The sequence below is a fragment of the Trichosurus vulpecula genome, chromosome 9, assembly GCF_011100635.1.
Source record: "Trichosurus vulpecula isolate mTriVul1 chromosome 9, mTriVul1.pri, whole genome shotgun sequence".
NCBI classification, from domain to species: Eukaryota; Metazoa; Chordata; class Mammalia; order Diprotodontia; family Phalangeridae; genus Trichosurus; species Trichosurus vulpecula.
The window spans coordinates 103,441,246-103,460,350 of NC_050581.1; the positions used below are offsets into that span (position 1 = coordinate 103,441,246).

Here is a 19,105-nt window from a genome sequence, read left to right on the forward strand (position 1 = left end):
AGGCAGCAGCATGGCATAATGGGTAGAATTTTGGACTTGCAGTCAGGAGCGCTTGATTTGATTCTCACCTTAGAAGCTTCATATTTGTGTGAGTGTGAACAAGACACTTGTAGTAGCTATAAAATGGAGAAAATAAAATTACCTCCTTCACAAAGCAATTATGAAGAAATTAATGTATAGACTTTACAGTACTGTATAAATCAGTTTTTTTATTGTACTTCTGATTCTTTTTCTTATCATTTATACATAATAAGTAGTGTGTGTAAAATTATCTGTACTGTACATAATGATTGCATTATATGCCATTTAAGTTGAGGTAAGAGTACTTTGAGTTTTATCATTACTGGTTTTATTCATTTTAAATGACTTTAAACACTCTGCTTATAGCAATTCCATATGTTTTTGGTTGCTTGATGAGCTCTGAGGTCATTGTAATTAAAGATCTTATACTTGAAATATGACAGACATTTTGAAATAGTTATTTTTCAAAGTTGCAAGGATAAATTCAGAACCAGTCTTTCATTCTGAAGACAGGTTTCCTTTTCTATACAAACAACTGACATTTACTGCTTAGATCTTTTATTTAGTTCCAAGAATTTGAATTTTTAGTTTGTTGGATCTACTACTATTACAAGTTTGAGGGTGTCTCTTTAAAGCTGATGATTACAACCTTTTCAGTGGAACACTAAAATTTGCAGATTGCTTTTGAAGGTATTTGAAATAAACATGTAACGGATTTTGAGCTGAATAGTACATTCATTGGCACCTACGTGATACTATCTTTACCTTTCTAGTACTGAAGGCAAAACTTTCAGAATGTCCAAAAAATTGTATATTGTTCTTTTAAAATAAAATATAGAAGCAAGTGAAGATCTAAAGAATTTTTAAAAAAAATAAAAATAGAAGGTTTTTTCCAAGTATTGTTATAAACTTTGATGGCTACTAAAAATAAGATAAATTGGCATTTGGTATACCTTAAGGGATTATGTAACTGTTGGGTCTTTTTAAGCATATTTCCCTTCCAAACATAACTCTAAAAAATTAAGGGTATACCCCGGATATGCCTAGTTCTTCCTAATAGCCTTCTATAATCTTACTGTCCATGAACCTGTTGATAGTTTTAGCCTATATCTTTTCAAAATAGTAAGGGCTGTGACTTTTAGTCATTTTTAAAAAGTCATTTAAAAATTTTTATTCTGTAGGTACTCTTTGAAGTTTTAGTTGATCTCATTTAAGTGATCTCTTGGGTTATCCCCAGATTTTTGGCACAAGTCATTTCAGTCCATTGGTGTTTTTATGGAGTTTTTATAGACTTTACTCCCTGAATGTTTGGCTTTCTGAAACAAATCGACTTTTTCACTACTTCCATATGAAAATTATAGTTCAAAGGATACTTCATTTATAGATTTCATGGATCTCTTATAAATATGTAGCTTGAATTACATAATTTTTTCCCTTTTCTTTAACTTGGGGCATGTATATGCTAAATTACTTCTTTTTTAAAAAAAATTTTTTATTTTTAGTTTACAACACACAGTTCTACATAATTTTGAGTTCCAGATTTTCTTCCCTTCCCAAGATGGCATGGAATCCCATATAACTTCCACGTATAACTTCACATTGAATTAATTTACACACTAGTCAAGTTGTGGAGAAGAATTATGACCAATGGAATGAATCATGAGAAAGAAGAAACAGAACCGAAAAGAAAAACAACCCAAAAACAAAAACGAAAGAGAGAAAAAAAGGGGGGGGAAGAGGCGAGCATGAAGTGTGCCTCAATCTGCATTCATACTTCATAGTTCTTTCTCTGGATGTAGATAGCATTCTCCATAGTGAGTCCTTTGGAGTTGTCTTTGCACCTTGTGTTGCTGAGAAGAGCAAAGTCTGTCAGGGTTAGTCCTCACAGAATCCATATATCTGTGGTTGTGTATAATGTTCTCCTGGCTCTGCTCCACTCACTCATATACTAAATTACTTTCAAAGGTTGTTGGACCCCAAAAGTCCATTTGGCTCAATCTTCTTTTTTTCTTCTGTCATTTTTTTTTTTTTTTGGAAGAGCCAAGGCAGGGCGATTGGGGTTTAGTGACTTGCCGAAGGTCACACAGCTAGTAAGTGTGTCAAGTGTCTGAGACCAGATGTGAACTGTGGGCCTTCTGACTCCAGGGCCTGTGCTCTACTCACTGCCCCACCTAGCTGCCCCTTGGCTCAAACTTCTAAACAAGAAGGGTACCCAAAATTAGATTTTCCAGGCTTCCTTTTGAAAACCTCCAATGGGGCAGGACCCCTTAAGGTAGCTCACTCCACTTTAAGAATAACAGGAAGATGGGTGGGTCTTTTTCCCCTTTAAATTAAAACTAAAACTGCCTTTTTGTGATTTTTGTCCATTGTTCCTAGTTCTGTCACTGATCTCAAGCAGAATAAATTTCATCCCATTCTGTGAGAGCTCTTCAAAGGACAATTATTATATCTTCTTCCCCACCTTTTAGTCTTTTCTTCTTAAGACAAATTTCCATTCTTTCATCTTGCCCTCAGTTAAGGGAGGATTCTTGTTTAAGCGTAGATTGGACTAGATGACTTCTGAAGGCCCTTTCTTAGTTTCTCTGGTTATATGCAAAATGTAGTTTCTTCCTAATCTCATTGTTGCACTTTGAAGTATAGGGCCCTACCAGTAGACTAAAGAAGTAATCAGTAATGAGGGTAGTAGTAGAAAAGCAGTAGGAAAAGCAGTTTTTGCCTTTTGCCTTTTGCCATTAAAGGCTTAAGGAGAATCTTCTACTTGGAAAGATTCATCTACTGCTTTTTCTTAGGAAGTGATAGATTTTCATTTCAGGAAAAACATCAGCTTCTGCTAGGTAGGAAGAAAGAGAACCTTTATCCATGTTACCTTTGGCCATTGCACTGGGCAAATTTCTTAATGTGTTTTGAGACGTGTTGCACAAGTTTCATTTTTCAATAAATGTTGTATTTAGCATTCTGAATTACTCTAGTTTATTTGGCTTTTGCCTGAAGCTCTGGTGTATCACAGAATATTTAAGGTATATTGGCAGTTACTCCATTATGTGGGATAGTTTAATGGCCAGCTTCCAATAATTTTTTTTATGTGACTAGAACAGTGACTGAAATTTGAAGATATTTATAAAGTTTTGTTTTGGCTCTCTGTTTCCAATTTTATTCTTAAGACCATCTTAACTTATTAGGAAGCAATAAAGTCAATGAATTTTATTTCATTTCTTTTCCCTTATATGCTGTTAATAACAATACAATAAGATCCTATTTTAATATACTTTTTAAACAAATGCTAAATCAAATTATGTGCTAAATCCAAGTGGTAGAGAAAATATTTAAATAACCCTTAAAACTTTTATGTATTTTTTATTGAGGCATTTTCTATTATGAAATAATTAAGGGGGGAAAAATGCAATGTTAAAAGCCAGAAAGGACCTTAGAAGCTCGCAATGACCATAGATTCTCTTGGAAAGCACCTTAAAGTTATTCTAGGCTAATTCTTTCATTTTATGTGTAAAGAATTCTCCCTCTGTCCTAACTCTTTTTATAAAAAATTAAAGTTATTCATGTTTTCTAATTTTTAAAATAGAAAATAAAAGAATTAAATGTCTTTAAGCAAATAAGGAATTCATTTTGCAAGCTTTGGCAAGTCATAGGGTTGTAGGTATATTGTTTACTTTAAAAAACAAAACCATTTGTAAAGTGCGAAGTCCTAAGTGAAAATCCTTAAATTGGTATTATTACTCATTGACTAGAATTCGCCAGAAGAATAACCAATTCCCTTGGATGAAATTACTGAAAAATTCATTATTTTTTTATGTGATTTTGTAGGTTTTTTTTAAATAGATTTTTATACTGATTAAGCCAAAATGAGCAAATATAATAAAATAAACACTTTGGATTGTCTTTTTTAAGAGCATACAGTCAGAAAATTAGATAGTACTGCCTCTAAATTAGATGCTGCTTTTACACTATAATATTCTTTTCTAAAACCAACATTTTTATCTTTAAGAATTTCTGTCAGTATCTTAATTTGTCTCTAATCTATCATGGGAGTCTTCAGTTTGTTTGCATTGTTTCAATTTGTGTCTTCCAAAATGGCCATTGCATTGTAGGAAATAATTATAAAAATTTGTTTATAGAACTACAGAATTTTAGGGCTTGAAGAGTCCTTAAAGATAAGTAGATCATTGGCCATAAGCCATATGTGTGTTGTTGAAAGGATGATAACATTAAATATGAATTTTGACTAATTTGCTTATTGGTCCTCTTCCATCTCTAAGATTCTATAAAGTTGCATACTCTTGTTGAGCCTCATCGTTTTGTAGGTAAGGAAACTAAGACCCAGAGAAGTTGGGAGTACCCCAAATTTATAAGATAGTAAATGGAATAGCCAAGTTTTAAACCTAAGACTTCTGATTCCAGATCCAATACTCTGTACACTGCTGGTTGCTTGGTTGTTGTCCTTTGTTCTTGAAGACAACCCAAATGACATCACTGTAGAGTCAAGTTTCAGTGTGTCTGACTGTGGCTGATTAGACCAGCACGATCTTGGAATGTTCTAGCACAAATAGTTCATGTGAACACTACTATCTTACTGGATGCTGCTCTGATACAAATCAACATTAAAAATTAAAAACAAGGGGCAGCTAGGTGGCGCAGTGAGTAGAGCACTGGGCCTGGAGTCAGGAGGACCTGAGTTCAAATCTGGCCTCAGACACTTGACACATATACCAGCTGTGTGACCTTGGGCAAGTCACTTAACCCCAATTGCCCTGCCCCCCTCCCCCCCCCCCCCCAAAAAAAAAAAAGAGAATTGAGAAGCTCATGTTACCTTGAGCCTTGGGCCAAAAAACTGAATTTGGGCACAAGTGTGTGTGCAGCTGTGCAAAACTATCAATAAGGCCTGATGACACTTAAAAAAAAAACAGAACCATAGAGGATGCTACCAGGTATGTTGGTCAGATCTTCTATAGAGGTTTTATAGCAACTACATTGTTAACTGGGTATTTGAATATATTTGAATCAGAAATTTATAAATGATTTCTAATCTGACCTACTGTTCATGTTAGGCTAACTTAAATTTAAATTTGTTTTAAAATAAACTTTTGACAGTGATTTGCACCTCTAAGGCATACATTTGCTGTGGTCATACAACCATAGATTTGGAAGAGGGAAGGACCTAGTACTCATCTTATTTAACTTTATAGGGAAGGAAACTCTGAGCCAAGAGAAATTAGCAGGCTTCCCTAAGGTCCCACAGGCAGTAAACTGCAGAGCTAGGATTCAGACTTGGGTCTTTCAACTCTCGATTCCATATTCTGTACCATAATGCCTCTCATGAAGTGAGTTTTTTTCTTTTTAAGATTTTAAACTTTATTTGAAAATAACTTTTTGTTTTTGCTAGTAATTGATACTCCCTCAAATAACTAAACTTTGTAATAAGCATTTTTCATTCATATTGTTTTTTTTTCCTTCCTGTTGAGGTTTTGTTTAAAATAACAGTGCTCTGTGTGAAAGGGGGAGCATTTAGGTCAGTTCAGTTCTGGACACCGTAGGAGCTTTGATCATTCTTAGTTTCTGATCTGGTATTCAGAATATAAATTAAAAGTCTACATTTAAGATGTGGGTGACAAGTGTTAGGGATACAGCCACATGAAGAAATCCAAACTAATTTGTCCTAACATAGTAATTAGTTCTTTGCATTGCAGAGAGAAATTGCATCAGATTATCGGTGAAACACAAAGAATCTAATTTATTTTAATATTAAAAGTGGAATGTATTTTGTAGTAATGGGGAGAGGTCAAATATAATAAGGCTTGCCGCTCTGTTCCCAGTAATCTTAAATGTAATAAGGTAATAGCCCATTGGCACCATTTGGTGAGATACTTGAGTTCAGGGTCTTATCTGTCCTTGTTGCAGCTTTAGGATAGTGCAGGAGCAAAAAAAGGGAACTATCATTAGCTTAATTATGTCAGCATTTATGTCTATTATTTATATGGCAAACCTGCAAATAATTTGCATAAATTATATGAAAGTTGTGGGTCTGACACTATTCTTTAATGCCATATTTATGGTTTTGCCCATCTGGAAGAGGAGAGTTTGTAGAATAGTTTTCCCCCTTTTTTGAAAGCTAGAGTTCACATAAGAAGTGAGAAATTATTGAGTAGTTTCTTCTGTGCCTGTATTGTTAGTCTGGAATAGAAGAAGTTAAGAACTATAATGTAGAAAAAAGAACATGAAACTTTTATTAACGGACAGTTTGAGGCAGTGAGTGGTAGAGTTGATAGAGCACTGAGAAAGACCTGAGTTCAAATCCAGCCTCAGAAACTCAGATGCTATATAACCTTGGCAAGTCATTTAACCTCTGTTTCCTTCAGTTTCCCCTATAATATTCACACCTTCACAGGGTTGTTATGAGGATCAGATGAGATATTTGTAAAAGTGTTTAGCCCACTGCCTGGCACATAACATAGTAGGTGCCTTCTCTTCCCCCCTTTTCTTTGAACTTTAATCCCAGCTCTGCCACTTAGTTAACTTCATAAAACTATAAAGAATGAGGTGTTTCAACTAAATGACCTATGTTTTGATGTATCCCTTCTAGTTCTATTATGTATTATAGCTGACCAGACTGGATAATGGCATTGTGATGATGTTCAGTGCCTTTTTGGATGTTTGGAGAATAAATACCGGTTGCATATTCTCAGGTCATGGAAGTAAGACCATTCCTTCAGGATATCCTCTGTAAAACATAAATGCCAATTTCCTGTATATTTTCTTAAATGTGGTGTTAGGTGCTATTTGGCTTCCCTCTGAATTCCCCACCCCAGCCAAAAATTTAAATATCTGAGGCTGTTGGGTGACATTTCATGTAGGTGAATTTTTAAAGATTTTTCCATCAATTGTGCTTGTATTGTATATGTTTCTTTTATCACTTGGTCTAATCTGCTTAGTCAGCTCTAAGACAAGTCTCTAAGGTCTCTAAACTATTCATTGAATTTCTTTTAATCCACTAGGCAAAATCCTCAACGATGATACTGCTCTCAAAGAATACAAAATTGATGAGAAGAACTTTGTGGTGGTTATGGTGACAAAAGTAAGTTTTGACCTATTATTTTATGTGCGAATATGCTAAATGTGTATGTGAAATTAACCTAAATCCTTCATTCAGTATAAGTGAATGCAATAAAGCCACAGATTATAATGGAGTAATAATACACTTGATGATTTTACATATTTACAGTTAGTGTTAACTGCTTTGGTAAGTCTTCTGAGGTTATGGATTTTGCTGAAGTAGAGAAATTTGCTGTATGACCATGAAAAGGGTAAAGCTTACAAAAATTTGGGCAGATGTGCTTTATTTTGAAATTAGCAGGCCACAAGAGTCAGCTTAAATCATATTTAATTGTCTCACTAATTCTAAAAGACAAAAGGCTTTTCATGTTCACTTGTCAGTGAATAACAACAAAGCAGATTGCATCAGAAATGGGAACTAAGAAGAGATAGACAAATTAATAAACAGGATATTTAAGTCTTAGATGAGAAAATTATTTATGATTTAATGGAGTTAACATCAAGGAAAGACTACATTCATTTAAAGAAAATCCTTTCACAAAACAGAGGGCCGCCAACTTTTGTCCTTTCTCAAGGATGAACAAAAAATGAACTTATGTGGAACTACTGTTCATACTCTTTATTCAGAGAAAATAGGTCTCCAGAGCACTGGCACATGCTTTAATCAGAGGGAAAAAAGATTGATGGAGTTCCTGGGGTAAAAGAAATGTGATTGTTTTGAGGGATAAGAAATGGGTTAAAATTTAAAATTGTTTCAGAGGGTATATAGCAGAGTTCAGGCTGCAAAATTTGTCATTGAATACTTGTATTAGAAGGTAACATCAGTTTTACATGCAGCATAACATTTCCATGTAATGTAGTTTATAATTATGGATCTGGTTTGGTACCATATTAATAAATTGATTTTGTGTATGTGCCCATTAAATAATACGAAGTTTTAAGAAAAGAGAGCATGTCATATGGCCAACTCCTTAGTTGAGAGTAACATTTTTTATAGGCATGTCCTAAATTCATTTCCACAAAGATTTTTTAAAGGCCAGCTATTTGCAGAGTCCTGTGCTAGGCTGCTTTGAGAGACACAAAGTTTAAATAAGGCAGTCTCTGCCAATCATAACAATTTAATTTAGTAGCATGTTCGGTTTTCTCTCCCATTTTGTGTTGTAGTACAATAATGCCTCATCTGTCTGGGATTTAGGTATCTGTAACTTCCCTCATCTGCATGGCATCTCCAACTGTGCAATAAAAAATCCCTATTAATATCCAGATACATGGCCAAAATAAAAATAAAGACTGCTCACTAAAAGTTCGATTTGTTCATAAGAGAGGAGATACTTTTTATTCTTAGTTTACACACACGTATATGGTTTTCAAAACAACCCATTGGAAAGGAAAGGAGTTGTCAGCAGCAGAGGAATTTAGAGCTGAAGCTATATCTCAAAGAAAGAGATTAGGGGGGTATAGAGGCCGTGACGGGGAAATCTGGACCTGTGGTTTAAAGGAATTACCTCTAGTCATGCAAGTTGCCAACTTATCTGAAACTCATAGGCTTAAAACATTAAAAAGTTAAGAACTTGCCCTTGGTCACAAAGCTAGCATATGTCAGAGGCATGAGGATGTAGGTGCATATCCCACTTTTTACCACTATGTGACTTAGGGTGACACATGAGTCTTGTAAATTCCACATCTATAAAATGAGGTGATTGAACTGGATGCCTTTGAGGTCACTTCCAGTTTTAGATCTACATGTGATCCTAAGATACCTTCCAGCTAGAAATCCATGATCCTGTGGTCTATTCTCTACTACACATGAAAGAACTGACCAAAAATTTCAGTATCAGGTGAAAATTATACGCAGAAGCAAACTGTTTTGTATTACATAGTATACTTAATGTGCACAATACTAATTCAAGTTGTCAAGAAATAGTTAATTTATATTCACTATACTGTTTAAGAATACATCGATATATGAAATGAATTTAGGAAGATTTCTTTCTAGAATGGAAAGTCTAAATTATGGTACTTCAAAGAAAGCTCTCCTACTATGTAGAATAATTAACTGTCCGGAAGGACTCTAGATGTGGTCAAGATTTTAGTGTATTAAGATTTTACTATGTGCTAAGTTACTGGGTTGGATAGTTGGACAGTTATATAGAACTTTCTTTAAGCACTTGAGCATCTGATATTAGTCTGTGCTAGATATACAAAGACAAAGAAAATAGTGCCTATTCTTTAGGTATTTACATTTTGCTGGGGAGTGGGCCACAGTATGTATACTATTAACTTTATGCAAAACATATGCAGAGTAAATCCAAAGTAATTCGGGGACGACAGGATATATTCATAAAGACTTTCTGGGGAAGCTAACACCTAAGTTGTGTTTTGGAGACAGCTTGCTGTTGTAACAGTTCAGCTAGCAGCTGCTGTGGGGGTGTAAAACCAACAACAACCAGCACGCAGAATGCTGCAAGCCCAGGTTCTTTTGATCTGCTTTACTAAGGAAAGCAAATATCATTCACTTAGTTCAGGGGAAAAAGCCAGCACCCTGAGCTTCATAGAAAATACAAACAAATTACAAACATCAACAGACAGAACTTGTCTGATTCAAGTTACCAGAGTTTAACAAAGTCTAAACATCCCGGGTTTACAAGCTGGAGGGCTCTTAACTACAGCTGCCTGGAGTCTCCACATCAGCACACCACCAAGAGTGAGAGCCCTAAGCAAATAGCTCTGTCTTCCCTTTTTATGCACTCTTTGGCCCTCATCATCTGTCATCTGAGCCACCAGAACTTAAGTGTCACAAAAATATGGGAGTTAAAGCCACGTGGTCTAAAAGCCTCTGGTGTTACAAACATGTCACTCAAAGACATGTAAAAGGCTTCCCCTTGAGGCAAGGAGGTCATCAAAGACTCCTAATTTACTCAAGGAAACAAAGGCCAAATTCTTCAAGGGCACTTGGTTGAATAAGTGCTAAGAGCCCATCTTGATTCCCAGTACACTTACCAGAAGCAAAAGATGTTTGAGACTCTTTCTCTGTCATTAGGCGAGTGACTTTGAAGTATTGCTTCTACCTCAAAACATTTAATTACCTTTGACCTTTAAGGACCTTGAGCTGTGCATATTCCTGGTCCTTAGTGAAGGGTAGAACTTTGTGATTGTTTATTCTTTTCTGAAGTCTCCTTGATACCTCTCAGTACCCCTATATAACTCTGTAACATTGGGAGTTTCAGAGATTATGTATCCTGTCTGGGGTTTGAAGGGTGGTCTGAGAGGTGAGTTTTCCATAACAGTTGGTCCCTACTACTAAAGAAACACCAGGCGTGGAGGCTTAATCTTTGTCCATAAGTTGGGTACATATGGTTTAAATAAAAGCCAAGTCAGATTAATTTTTTTCTTACAGAAACTTTTGTTTGATATAACCTTAATATTTTCAAATTAGGTAATGTAGGCTTCATTTTTCAGAGCATAAATTATACAGTTTAAAACAGTGATTTAACTTTATTTTTTTTAAAAAAAATTTGGTAGCCTATCAGAACTGAATGACTTTTTTTAATGAAGGCTCACTGAAGCAGAGTACTATACACATGGAGACTTCAATGCAAATGAGTTTGAGAAAATGTCTATGCTGTTCTTAAATGTTCATATACTCTGATTGTATGTTAATCAATCTTGAGTGAAATAGACTGTTTGACAGTTCATCTAGATGATATTGTCAGTGTTTTCATTGTGTAAAAGTAGAGTGGTCATTCAGTGAGATCCCAGAAGAGTACAGGATAAATTGTGTTTTTGTCATATACGTAAGCTTATTTCACAATAGCATTCCTTGGAGCACTAAAACTAGTGTTAAAGTTAAGAATTAAAGTATGAAGCATGCTGGAAGTTATTATGTGATGCCTTCTAATTAAAGTTCTTATAGCAGTATAGTATAATGGAGAAAATAGTGTGTCTTTTTGTATTAAGATTTGATTTTGTTTTTATCTATTTAGCCCAAAGCAGCAGCTACTTCAACACCATCACCAGCTACAACTCAACAATCAAATCCTGCTACCACTACTACAGTTAGTTCATCTACAGCAGCATCTGTGGCTCAAGCCCCAACTCCTTCCCCTGCCTTGGCTCCTACCCCTACACCTACATCTGTCACTCCAACACCAACTGCAGCAGCTTGTGAACCTATACCTACTAGTGCTCCTAAGGAAGAGAAACCAGCAGAGAAGCCGGTGGAAGCTCCTATTGGTATTAGCCCAACATCTTCTGACAGGTATGATGACCTTCAAAGAAATTGTGGATCAAAACTCTTCCATATGAGGAAGATTATTTTGATATCTAATTTCAGTTTCTTAATATATTGGAAGTAAACATTAATTAGTTTACTAGAGCTTCTGATGATTCACTAAGTAGGATTAAACATAACCATAGTAGTAGGACAGGGTCTGTATCAGTAATCTGTATTTTGTTTTATTAAATCTTCACCAGAACTATTGAGAACATTCAATTTTACACCAGAATCTCAGGAAATATTTTAAAGGTGGGGTAGAAAGCAGCTCCAAGATAGAGAATTTTTGGATTTTAGAGCCAGCTGTATCACTGCATATTTGCGGCTGGATATGATGCACCAAATGCCTTTGTATGTAATGTACAAAATGAAGTTATTTTAACTGCCATCATCAAGTTTTGTGCTGTCTGACCTTAATTAGATGAGACTCTGAGCCAGCTTTCTACATTATAAAATAGGAATAATAGTTTTTAGGTGGCATGGCATAGTAAAGTGCTATAATTGGCATCTGAAAGATCTTTTAAAATCTCAGCTCTGAGGCTTACTAGCTGTGTTATCATGGAGAAGTCATTTAACCTCAAAAAATTGAGGCATGGAGAGAAAACTCTCCTGTAAGAAACACCTCAAAATCTATCTAATAAGTCATAGGTATATTCTAGATATTTTTCAAAGGATCAGCAAGATAACGTATGTATTAAAGAATTTTGTAAATTGCAGAGAACTATATACTTCAAAACCTGTTACCACACTCATCATCTGACCTCAGGTCTGTCCAGTATAAATTTGGTCTTCTATATTCCTTTTTCATGATCATTATAATTGAAAACCATCAAGTTTCTGTAAATATGTGCACACACACTTACTATTGGGTTTGGCATCATGCAAGGTAGAGGGATGTGAAGACTTGGAAAAATTGTTGCAAGGACATTTCTGGAAGAAAGATTTGGGCTCAAATCCCCACTGCCAACACCAAGAGACAGCAGATTGTGGATTTTATTTTGTTTTCTAGTATAATAAATTGAAAGTATTTGATGGTTCATATATTGTTAGCTGGTCTTCAATCCTCTAAAATGATTTCTAAAAATGATATTATGGGAACATTACATTTAAAATGCTCTACAACAGTCGTTGCACCTGAATCAGGTTGTAGTACCCTAGTACTCTTTGGTCATACATTTCCTTACCTGGTGGATCAATCTATTATTTGATGTATTCCCACTTAAAAATAGAGAATATTAAGTGAAAGTCTATTCAGAAGACTTTTATTTGCTTTCCATTTTATGTTATTACTAATTTTACTTAGGATTTAAAAATAGAAATTTATGAGATAATAGTGTTATTACTGTATTTTGACGAAGATTTCAAAATATGCAACACATTTAGAACTTCCTAGAAAAAAACTTTCATGTGTCCTAATGAAATATTAATAGCTTCTATTTTATGTAGCAACTTTACTTATAAAATACATTTTTATATCCATTATCTCCTTTGATCCCAACAGCATCACTTTGTGGTGTGTAGCACGGTGTCTTCCACATTCTTTTTTTAATAAATGTGTTGTGAGTTGAAATGTTATCTCCATTCTACATGAGAAAACTAAGGCTAAAAGAAGTCTCATTCAGGATTATGAAACTTAAAAGATTGATCTGGTCAGACTAGAGATGGAGGATCTTAGGAGTTTGGACTTGACATGTTAGGAAATGCAGAGATATTGAAGGTTTTTGAATTGAGTGAAGTGTTAAGTCTTATAGAAAGTTTAGTTTTAGTCTGTCAACAGTATAAAAGGATGGATTGGGCTAAGGACAATACAAGGTCTGAGAGACTGGTTTAAGGATTCTTAACTGAAATTTAGGTGATTTGAGTAGTGGTGCCATTTGGGAAGAGGTAAATTTGATTTGGAGAATCTTAAATTTGAAATGCAAGTGGAACTAACCAGTAGGCAGCTGAATATAGATTTATAGTTCAGATGAAAAGATTAATCTGGAAGTATCACTATAGGGAAAACACAGAGTACAGAATTGGTAAACCCTACAGAAATCTAGGAGGCTCTGATTTAAGTTACAAATGAGAAGGGGAAGAACAACATAAATCTTTACCTGTCCACCAAATGGCCTTTTACCAAAAACTGTAGAATACTTATTTCACATTATCATATTGTAGTCTTCTTCCACTAAAGTTTTACTCTGATTCTTCATTTTGTTCACTTAGGAGGTCCTGAGTTCTCAAAGGCTATGTAATTGGTGTATTGCTCATCAAGTGATGAAATTCTTGGCCATGATAACTCAAGAAAGTGTCTACTTAGGCATGATGGATAGATAGGCAGTTGTGATGCACACCAATAAAATTTCAGATTTTTTAACTATTTGAACAAATGTTAAATCTTGGTGGCAAGGCAAGACTGTGGTCTATAGATTATGTAAGTTTTTCGTGCTTATGTAAAGTTTATGTGGGTAGAACATGATTTTAGAGGACATTAAATGTCAGCCTAAGAATTTTATCTTTAAAGCAGTAGGGAGTCACTCAAAAATAACATTAACTTCAGTAATTCTTAGTTGCTTCCAGGTTAAAATACTAACTCCTTGGACTGGTATTTAAGCCACCAACCCCGTAATTTGGTTCCCATCTACCTCTTAAGACATTACTTTTCATAGACTCTTCCTACCAGACTGGACTTCAAGCATTATTTCCTGAGCTCACTTTCTCTGAGCCATCTTTTGTGTCCATGTACTTGCATAGGTCATCCCCCCTTGTCTTGAATTTGCTCTCTTCTTTGTGTTGGGATCTTCCCTTGAAGTGTACAGCTCAGGTTCTCATCTGTGAAGCATTCCTTGACTTGTCTCTGTTCTTTCCTCAGATTTTTCTAGAATGTACTCCTTTGCTGATTATCACAAACTAATTTGTATTTTACTGATCTCACATTACACATGGTGGCCCTCTTAGCATAAAGTAAGTTCCTTGAAGTGTCCATAAGATACTTGGAATGTTTATAAAAACTGTTTTTAGAGAGGAATCACAAAAACATGGTAAGGACTATATCATATTTCTAATCTTTATATCCTTACTACCTGAAGGTTATGTCATTACCTGAAAAGATAGGGTGGCATAGCGGACAGAGTGTTGGAATTGGAGTCAGGATAACCTCGTTCAGGGTTCTTCTTATTGCCTAGCTAGCTGTATAACCATGGGAAATTAACTTAACCTATTTGCTTCAGGCAACTCTCCAAACCTTTTGCTAGTTGCAGTCTGTCTTGGTAGAGGAAGTTTCTTCATTTTAATTTGCCACACAAAAGAAATTACAGGTGGTTGATATCTACCTAGTAACTAGCATAGTGACTTGCACATAGTGGGCACTTGGTAAATTTGTTGATTCACCGAAGATCACAGAACTAGTGAGTACCAGTGTTCTTGATAATTAGTTAATTATCTTTGGGAATATTAGAAAAATTTGGGGGAGAAAATTACCACTTTAGAAATTGGATACAGGTTTATGTAGAGTTAAGGGCAGCAGCCTCCTTAACTTTAAATTTGTTATTGGTGCAGAAAAATTTTGGATGATGTTGATTTCAAGTATAAGGAGCCAGGGAATAGGGAAGGAAAGAATAAGAGAAGGTGAAATGTGAATGTATGAGGTAGAGTATGATTAAAAAATATATTAGGCCAAGATTTTAAGTATCTTCTTATTCAGATAATTATGTTTTTTTTTCCTTCTGACTTCGTTATTTAATAAAGTGTCTGTTAACAGGGATTTGTTGATTTGTTGAATGGAAAATAAATTGATTCTTGACAAATGAATAGAATACTTTAATCATTGTAGTGATGGCCTGAAATGACAAAATCCAGGAAAATCTGTTTAAATTTTCATTGAATATACCCGTCTGCAATCAAATCTCTCTGGCTAGGTTCCTGTGGTTGTTCACTTTATTGCCTGATGGCTATAACTGATTGAAGGGTATGGCAGTACATTAACAAAATCATATCCTCTTTCTTACTACCAAAATTTTATTATTTTTACTCTTGAACTGGAAGTTTTATATAGTTCCAGGTCCCGTTAATTTAGGGATTTCTCTGAAATCACAGAAGGAATTTTAAAACAGCTCAGTATACCTATCGTATTATTTTTTGTTCTTTATCAGCAGTGACGGTAGAATTAAAGGTCAAATCCATTCGCACCCATTGTTTGCACAGCAAAATTCTCATGATCAAAAAGAAAATTTTCATCATCCTCATGTTTCTCAATTATTTCCCCAACAGTGAACTATGGTGTCATAGATAGCTAGATCATGACTACTTGGGAAAAAAAAGAGATTCAGTAATGGATGGATTAAGTTGAAATGCAGAGATGGGCATGGAAGTGATTTTATATTTTTTAAAAAATTTTGTGTGCAGAAAATTATTTTCCATGACCACAAATTGTACTCTGTAATCCAGCCTATTTTAAAATTGAATGCTGTTAATCACAAGGGCCACCAAGCAAGAGCCTCCATGTAAATTCATCACACTTAGAGGAATAGAAGCTAAAAGTTCATTTCTTAATGGTAATGTATCAGTATCATGTCACTGTGTAAGACAGCATACACAAATTAGTTCCATTGTCTAACTTTGAAATTTTATAGTGTCTTTCATGCTGTATTTATAGATGAGTTGTGGAGATACAGACTGAATGACTGGACCCACCAGAAAGACTTGTGGTCCTACAAGCTCTAGGAATCTGTTCAACATTTTTAATCTGACTTGAATGAGAGCATAGAAGGCATGTTTGTTGAATCTTTGAATGACACAAAGAAACATATCAGCAGTTTAGAAGAGTAGACTGAGTTGAATAAGTGAGATTTAATTGGGATAAACATAAAGTTACATATGCAAGAGTAAGCAATGTGACAGAGCAGACAAGATTGTTACGGGTGCATTAAGAAAGATGCGTCCAAATGAAAAGAGAATTTCTCCTACACTCAGTTCCCATGTGGAATACAGTGTTCAGTAGACATAGATATAAAAATAGGAGCCTATCTCTACAAGTGCAGCCAGGATAGTGTGAATGCTAGAAAACATGCCATTTGGAGACTACAGACTATTCTGCATGAGGATCCATTTAAGAGGGTTTTTGAAGGGGAATTAGACATTTTATGCTTGGCCCCAAAGGGAAGAGCTAAGAGCAAAGATTGGAACTTAAAGCAAAGAAGATTTAGGTATTGTCAGGGGAAACTTCCTACTAAAAGTTGAGAGTTTTCTACCAGTGGAATGAATGGACTAACTTGGAACATAATGGGTTCCCCCTTTTTGGAGGTCTTCAAGATATGACTGGTTGACCAAACACGTATAAGTTAGAGAGGATAGCCTTATTCACATAAGGGTTGGAGAGCCCTTCCAACTCTGAGACTCTGTGAGTCTTTGGTTACTTTCCTAGATATTCAATCAGCAAAAGAACCTATATTTGCTTAGCATTTTTTTTTTTGCCAGACCTTCATGTACAAAAGATTCTTTGTCTTTGGAAACTTAAAGTTTTACTTCTTGGAATTCTCCCTTTGAAATGGCCTAATTATAAACAAAGTTTCTATATATTTGACCCCTCTTTCTGTGTATCCTGAGGTTTAAATATTAATGTTCCCTATCAAGTTGCATTTGTTCATTGAGTGTTGTAGGTGAGCATTTAATATTTTAGTTTTCAACATTGATTTCCACAAGATTTTGAGTTACAAATTTTCTCCCCATTTCTACCATCACCCCTACTCCCCCCCCCCATTGCCGTTCCCCTTAGTTTCTTGTAGGGCAGGATAGATTTCTGTGCCCCATTCCCTATATGTCTTATTTCTCAGCTGCATGCAAAAACAACTTTTTTTTTGAACATCATCTTTTAAAACTTTTGAGATCCAAATTCTCTCCCTTCTTCCCCTCCCACCCACCCTCCCTAAGAAAGCAAGCAATTCAACATAAGCCACACATGTATCCTTATGTAAAGCCCTCCCACAATACTCATGTTGTGAAAGACTAACTATATTTCCTTCCATCTGATCCTGTCCCTCTTTATTCAGTTCTCTCCTTTGACCCTGTCCCTTTTCAAAAATGTTTGCTTTTGATTAACTCCTCCCCCTATCTGCCCCTCCCTTCTATCATCCCTGCTTTTTTATCCCCTTCCCCCTACTTTCCTGTGGGGTAAGGTACTCAATTGAGTGTGTATGTTGTTCCCTCCTCAAGTCAAATCCAATGAGAGCAAGATTCTCTTATTCCCCCTCACCTGCCCCCTCTTCCCTTCCTATAGAACTGCTTTTTCTTGCCACTTTTATGTAAGATAATTTACCCCATTCTGTCTCTCCCTTTCTCCCTGTCAATATATTCCTCTCTCATCGCTTAATTTGGTTTTATTTTTTTAGATATCCCTTCATATTCAACTCACCCTGTGCCGTGTGTGTGTGTGTGTGTGTGTGTGTGTGTGTGTGTGTGTATTCCCTTCAACTACCCTAATACTGAGAAAGGTCTCATGAATTATACACATCATCTTTCCATGTAGGAATGTAAACAAAACATTTCAACTTTAGTAAGTCCCTTATGATTTCTCTTTCTTATTTACTTTTTCATGCTTCTTTTGATTCTTGTGTTTGAAAGTCAGATTTTCTATTCAGCTCTGGTCTTTTCATTGAGAAAGCTTGAAAGTCCATATTTTGCCTTGGAGCATGATACTCATTTTTGCAGGGTAGGTGATTCTTGGTTTTAATCCTAGATCCTTTGACCTCTGGAATGTCATATTCCAAGCCCTTTGATCCCTTCATGTAGAATCTGCTACATCTTGTGTTATCCTCCCCTCTTCTTAAGAGCACAACTACATTCAGTAGTGCTAAAGTAGTCGGAATACAATGTCCAACTTCTGAAAAAGCAAGTGTGTACAGGAGAGGCAAGGCCAGAAAGGGACAGGATCTTCCTTTGGGGGGAGTAAAGTAAACCTCCGGTTCTTCGTATATGAGAGATTTTCCTAATTCAAGGACTGCCTCAAAAGGTTTTTGTTTTTTTTTTTTTAATTAGATTTTTATTTTTAGTTTACAGTACTTAGTTTTACATGTTCTTGAGTTTCAAATTTTCTTCCTTCCCTCCACTCCTTCCTGCCCCCCCCCCCCCATACGGCATGCAGTCCGATATAGATTCTACATAGACTTTCGCGTTAAACTTATTTACAGAATAGTCAAATTGCAAAGAAGAATAATGACCAATGGAATGAATCATGAGAGAGAAGAAATAAAACCCCTCAAAAAAAAGAAAGCAAATAGTTTACCTTAATCTGCATTCAGACTCCACAGTTTTTTCTCTGGATGTAGCTCGCTTTTTTCCTTATTGAGTCGTTTGGAGCTGTCTTTGAGCCTTGTATTGCTGAGGAAAGGCAAGTCTATCAAAGTTAGTCATCACAGAATCCTTATGTCTGTGGTTGTGTATAATGTTCTCCTGGTTCTGCTCCTCTCACTCAGCATCAGATCATGTAGGTCTTTCCAGGTTACATTGAAGTTCCTATCTTCCCCAGTTCTTATAGCACAATAGTATTCCATTACATTCATATACCACAACTTGTTCAGCCATTCCCCAATTGAGTGGCATCCCCTTAACTTCAGTTTTTTGCCACCACAAAAAGAGCCGCTATAAATATTTTTGTACATACAGGTCCCTTTCCCACTTGTGTGATCTCTTTGGAATATAACCCTAGGAGTGGTGTTGCGGGGGCAAAGGCTATGCACATTTTTATAGCCCTTTGGGCATAGTTCCAAATTG

General features: G+C 35.5%; 1 protein-coding gene across 2 annotated transcripts in view; it reads left to right on the plus strand.

Annotated features, from left to right (window-relative positions):
• The window catches only part of RAD23B (RAD23 homolog B, nucleotide excision repair protein), a 90,867-nt gene that overhangs the window by 34,327 nt on the left and 37,435 nt on the right, over window positions 1-19,105 (plus strand). For both annotated transcript variants that reach the window (XM_036738217.1, XM_036738215.1), the window contains exons 3-4: window positions 7,026-7,105; window positions 11,067-11,341. In XM_036738217.1, the coding sequence (XP_036594112.1) occupies window positions 7,026-7,105; window positions 11,067-11,341 (355 nt within the window). The remainder of the gene's footprint in view (window positions 1-7,025; window positions 7,106-11,066; window positions 11,342-19,105) is intronic.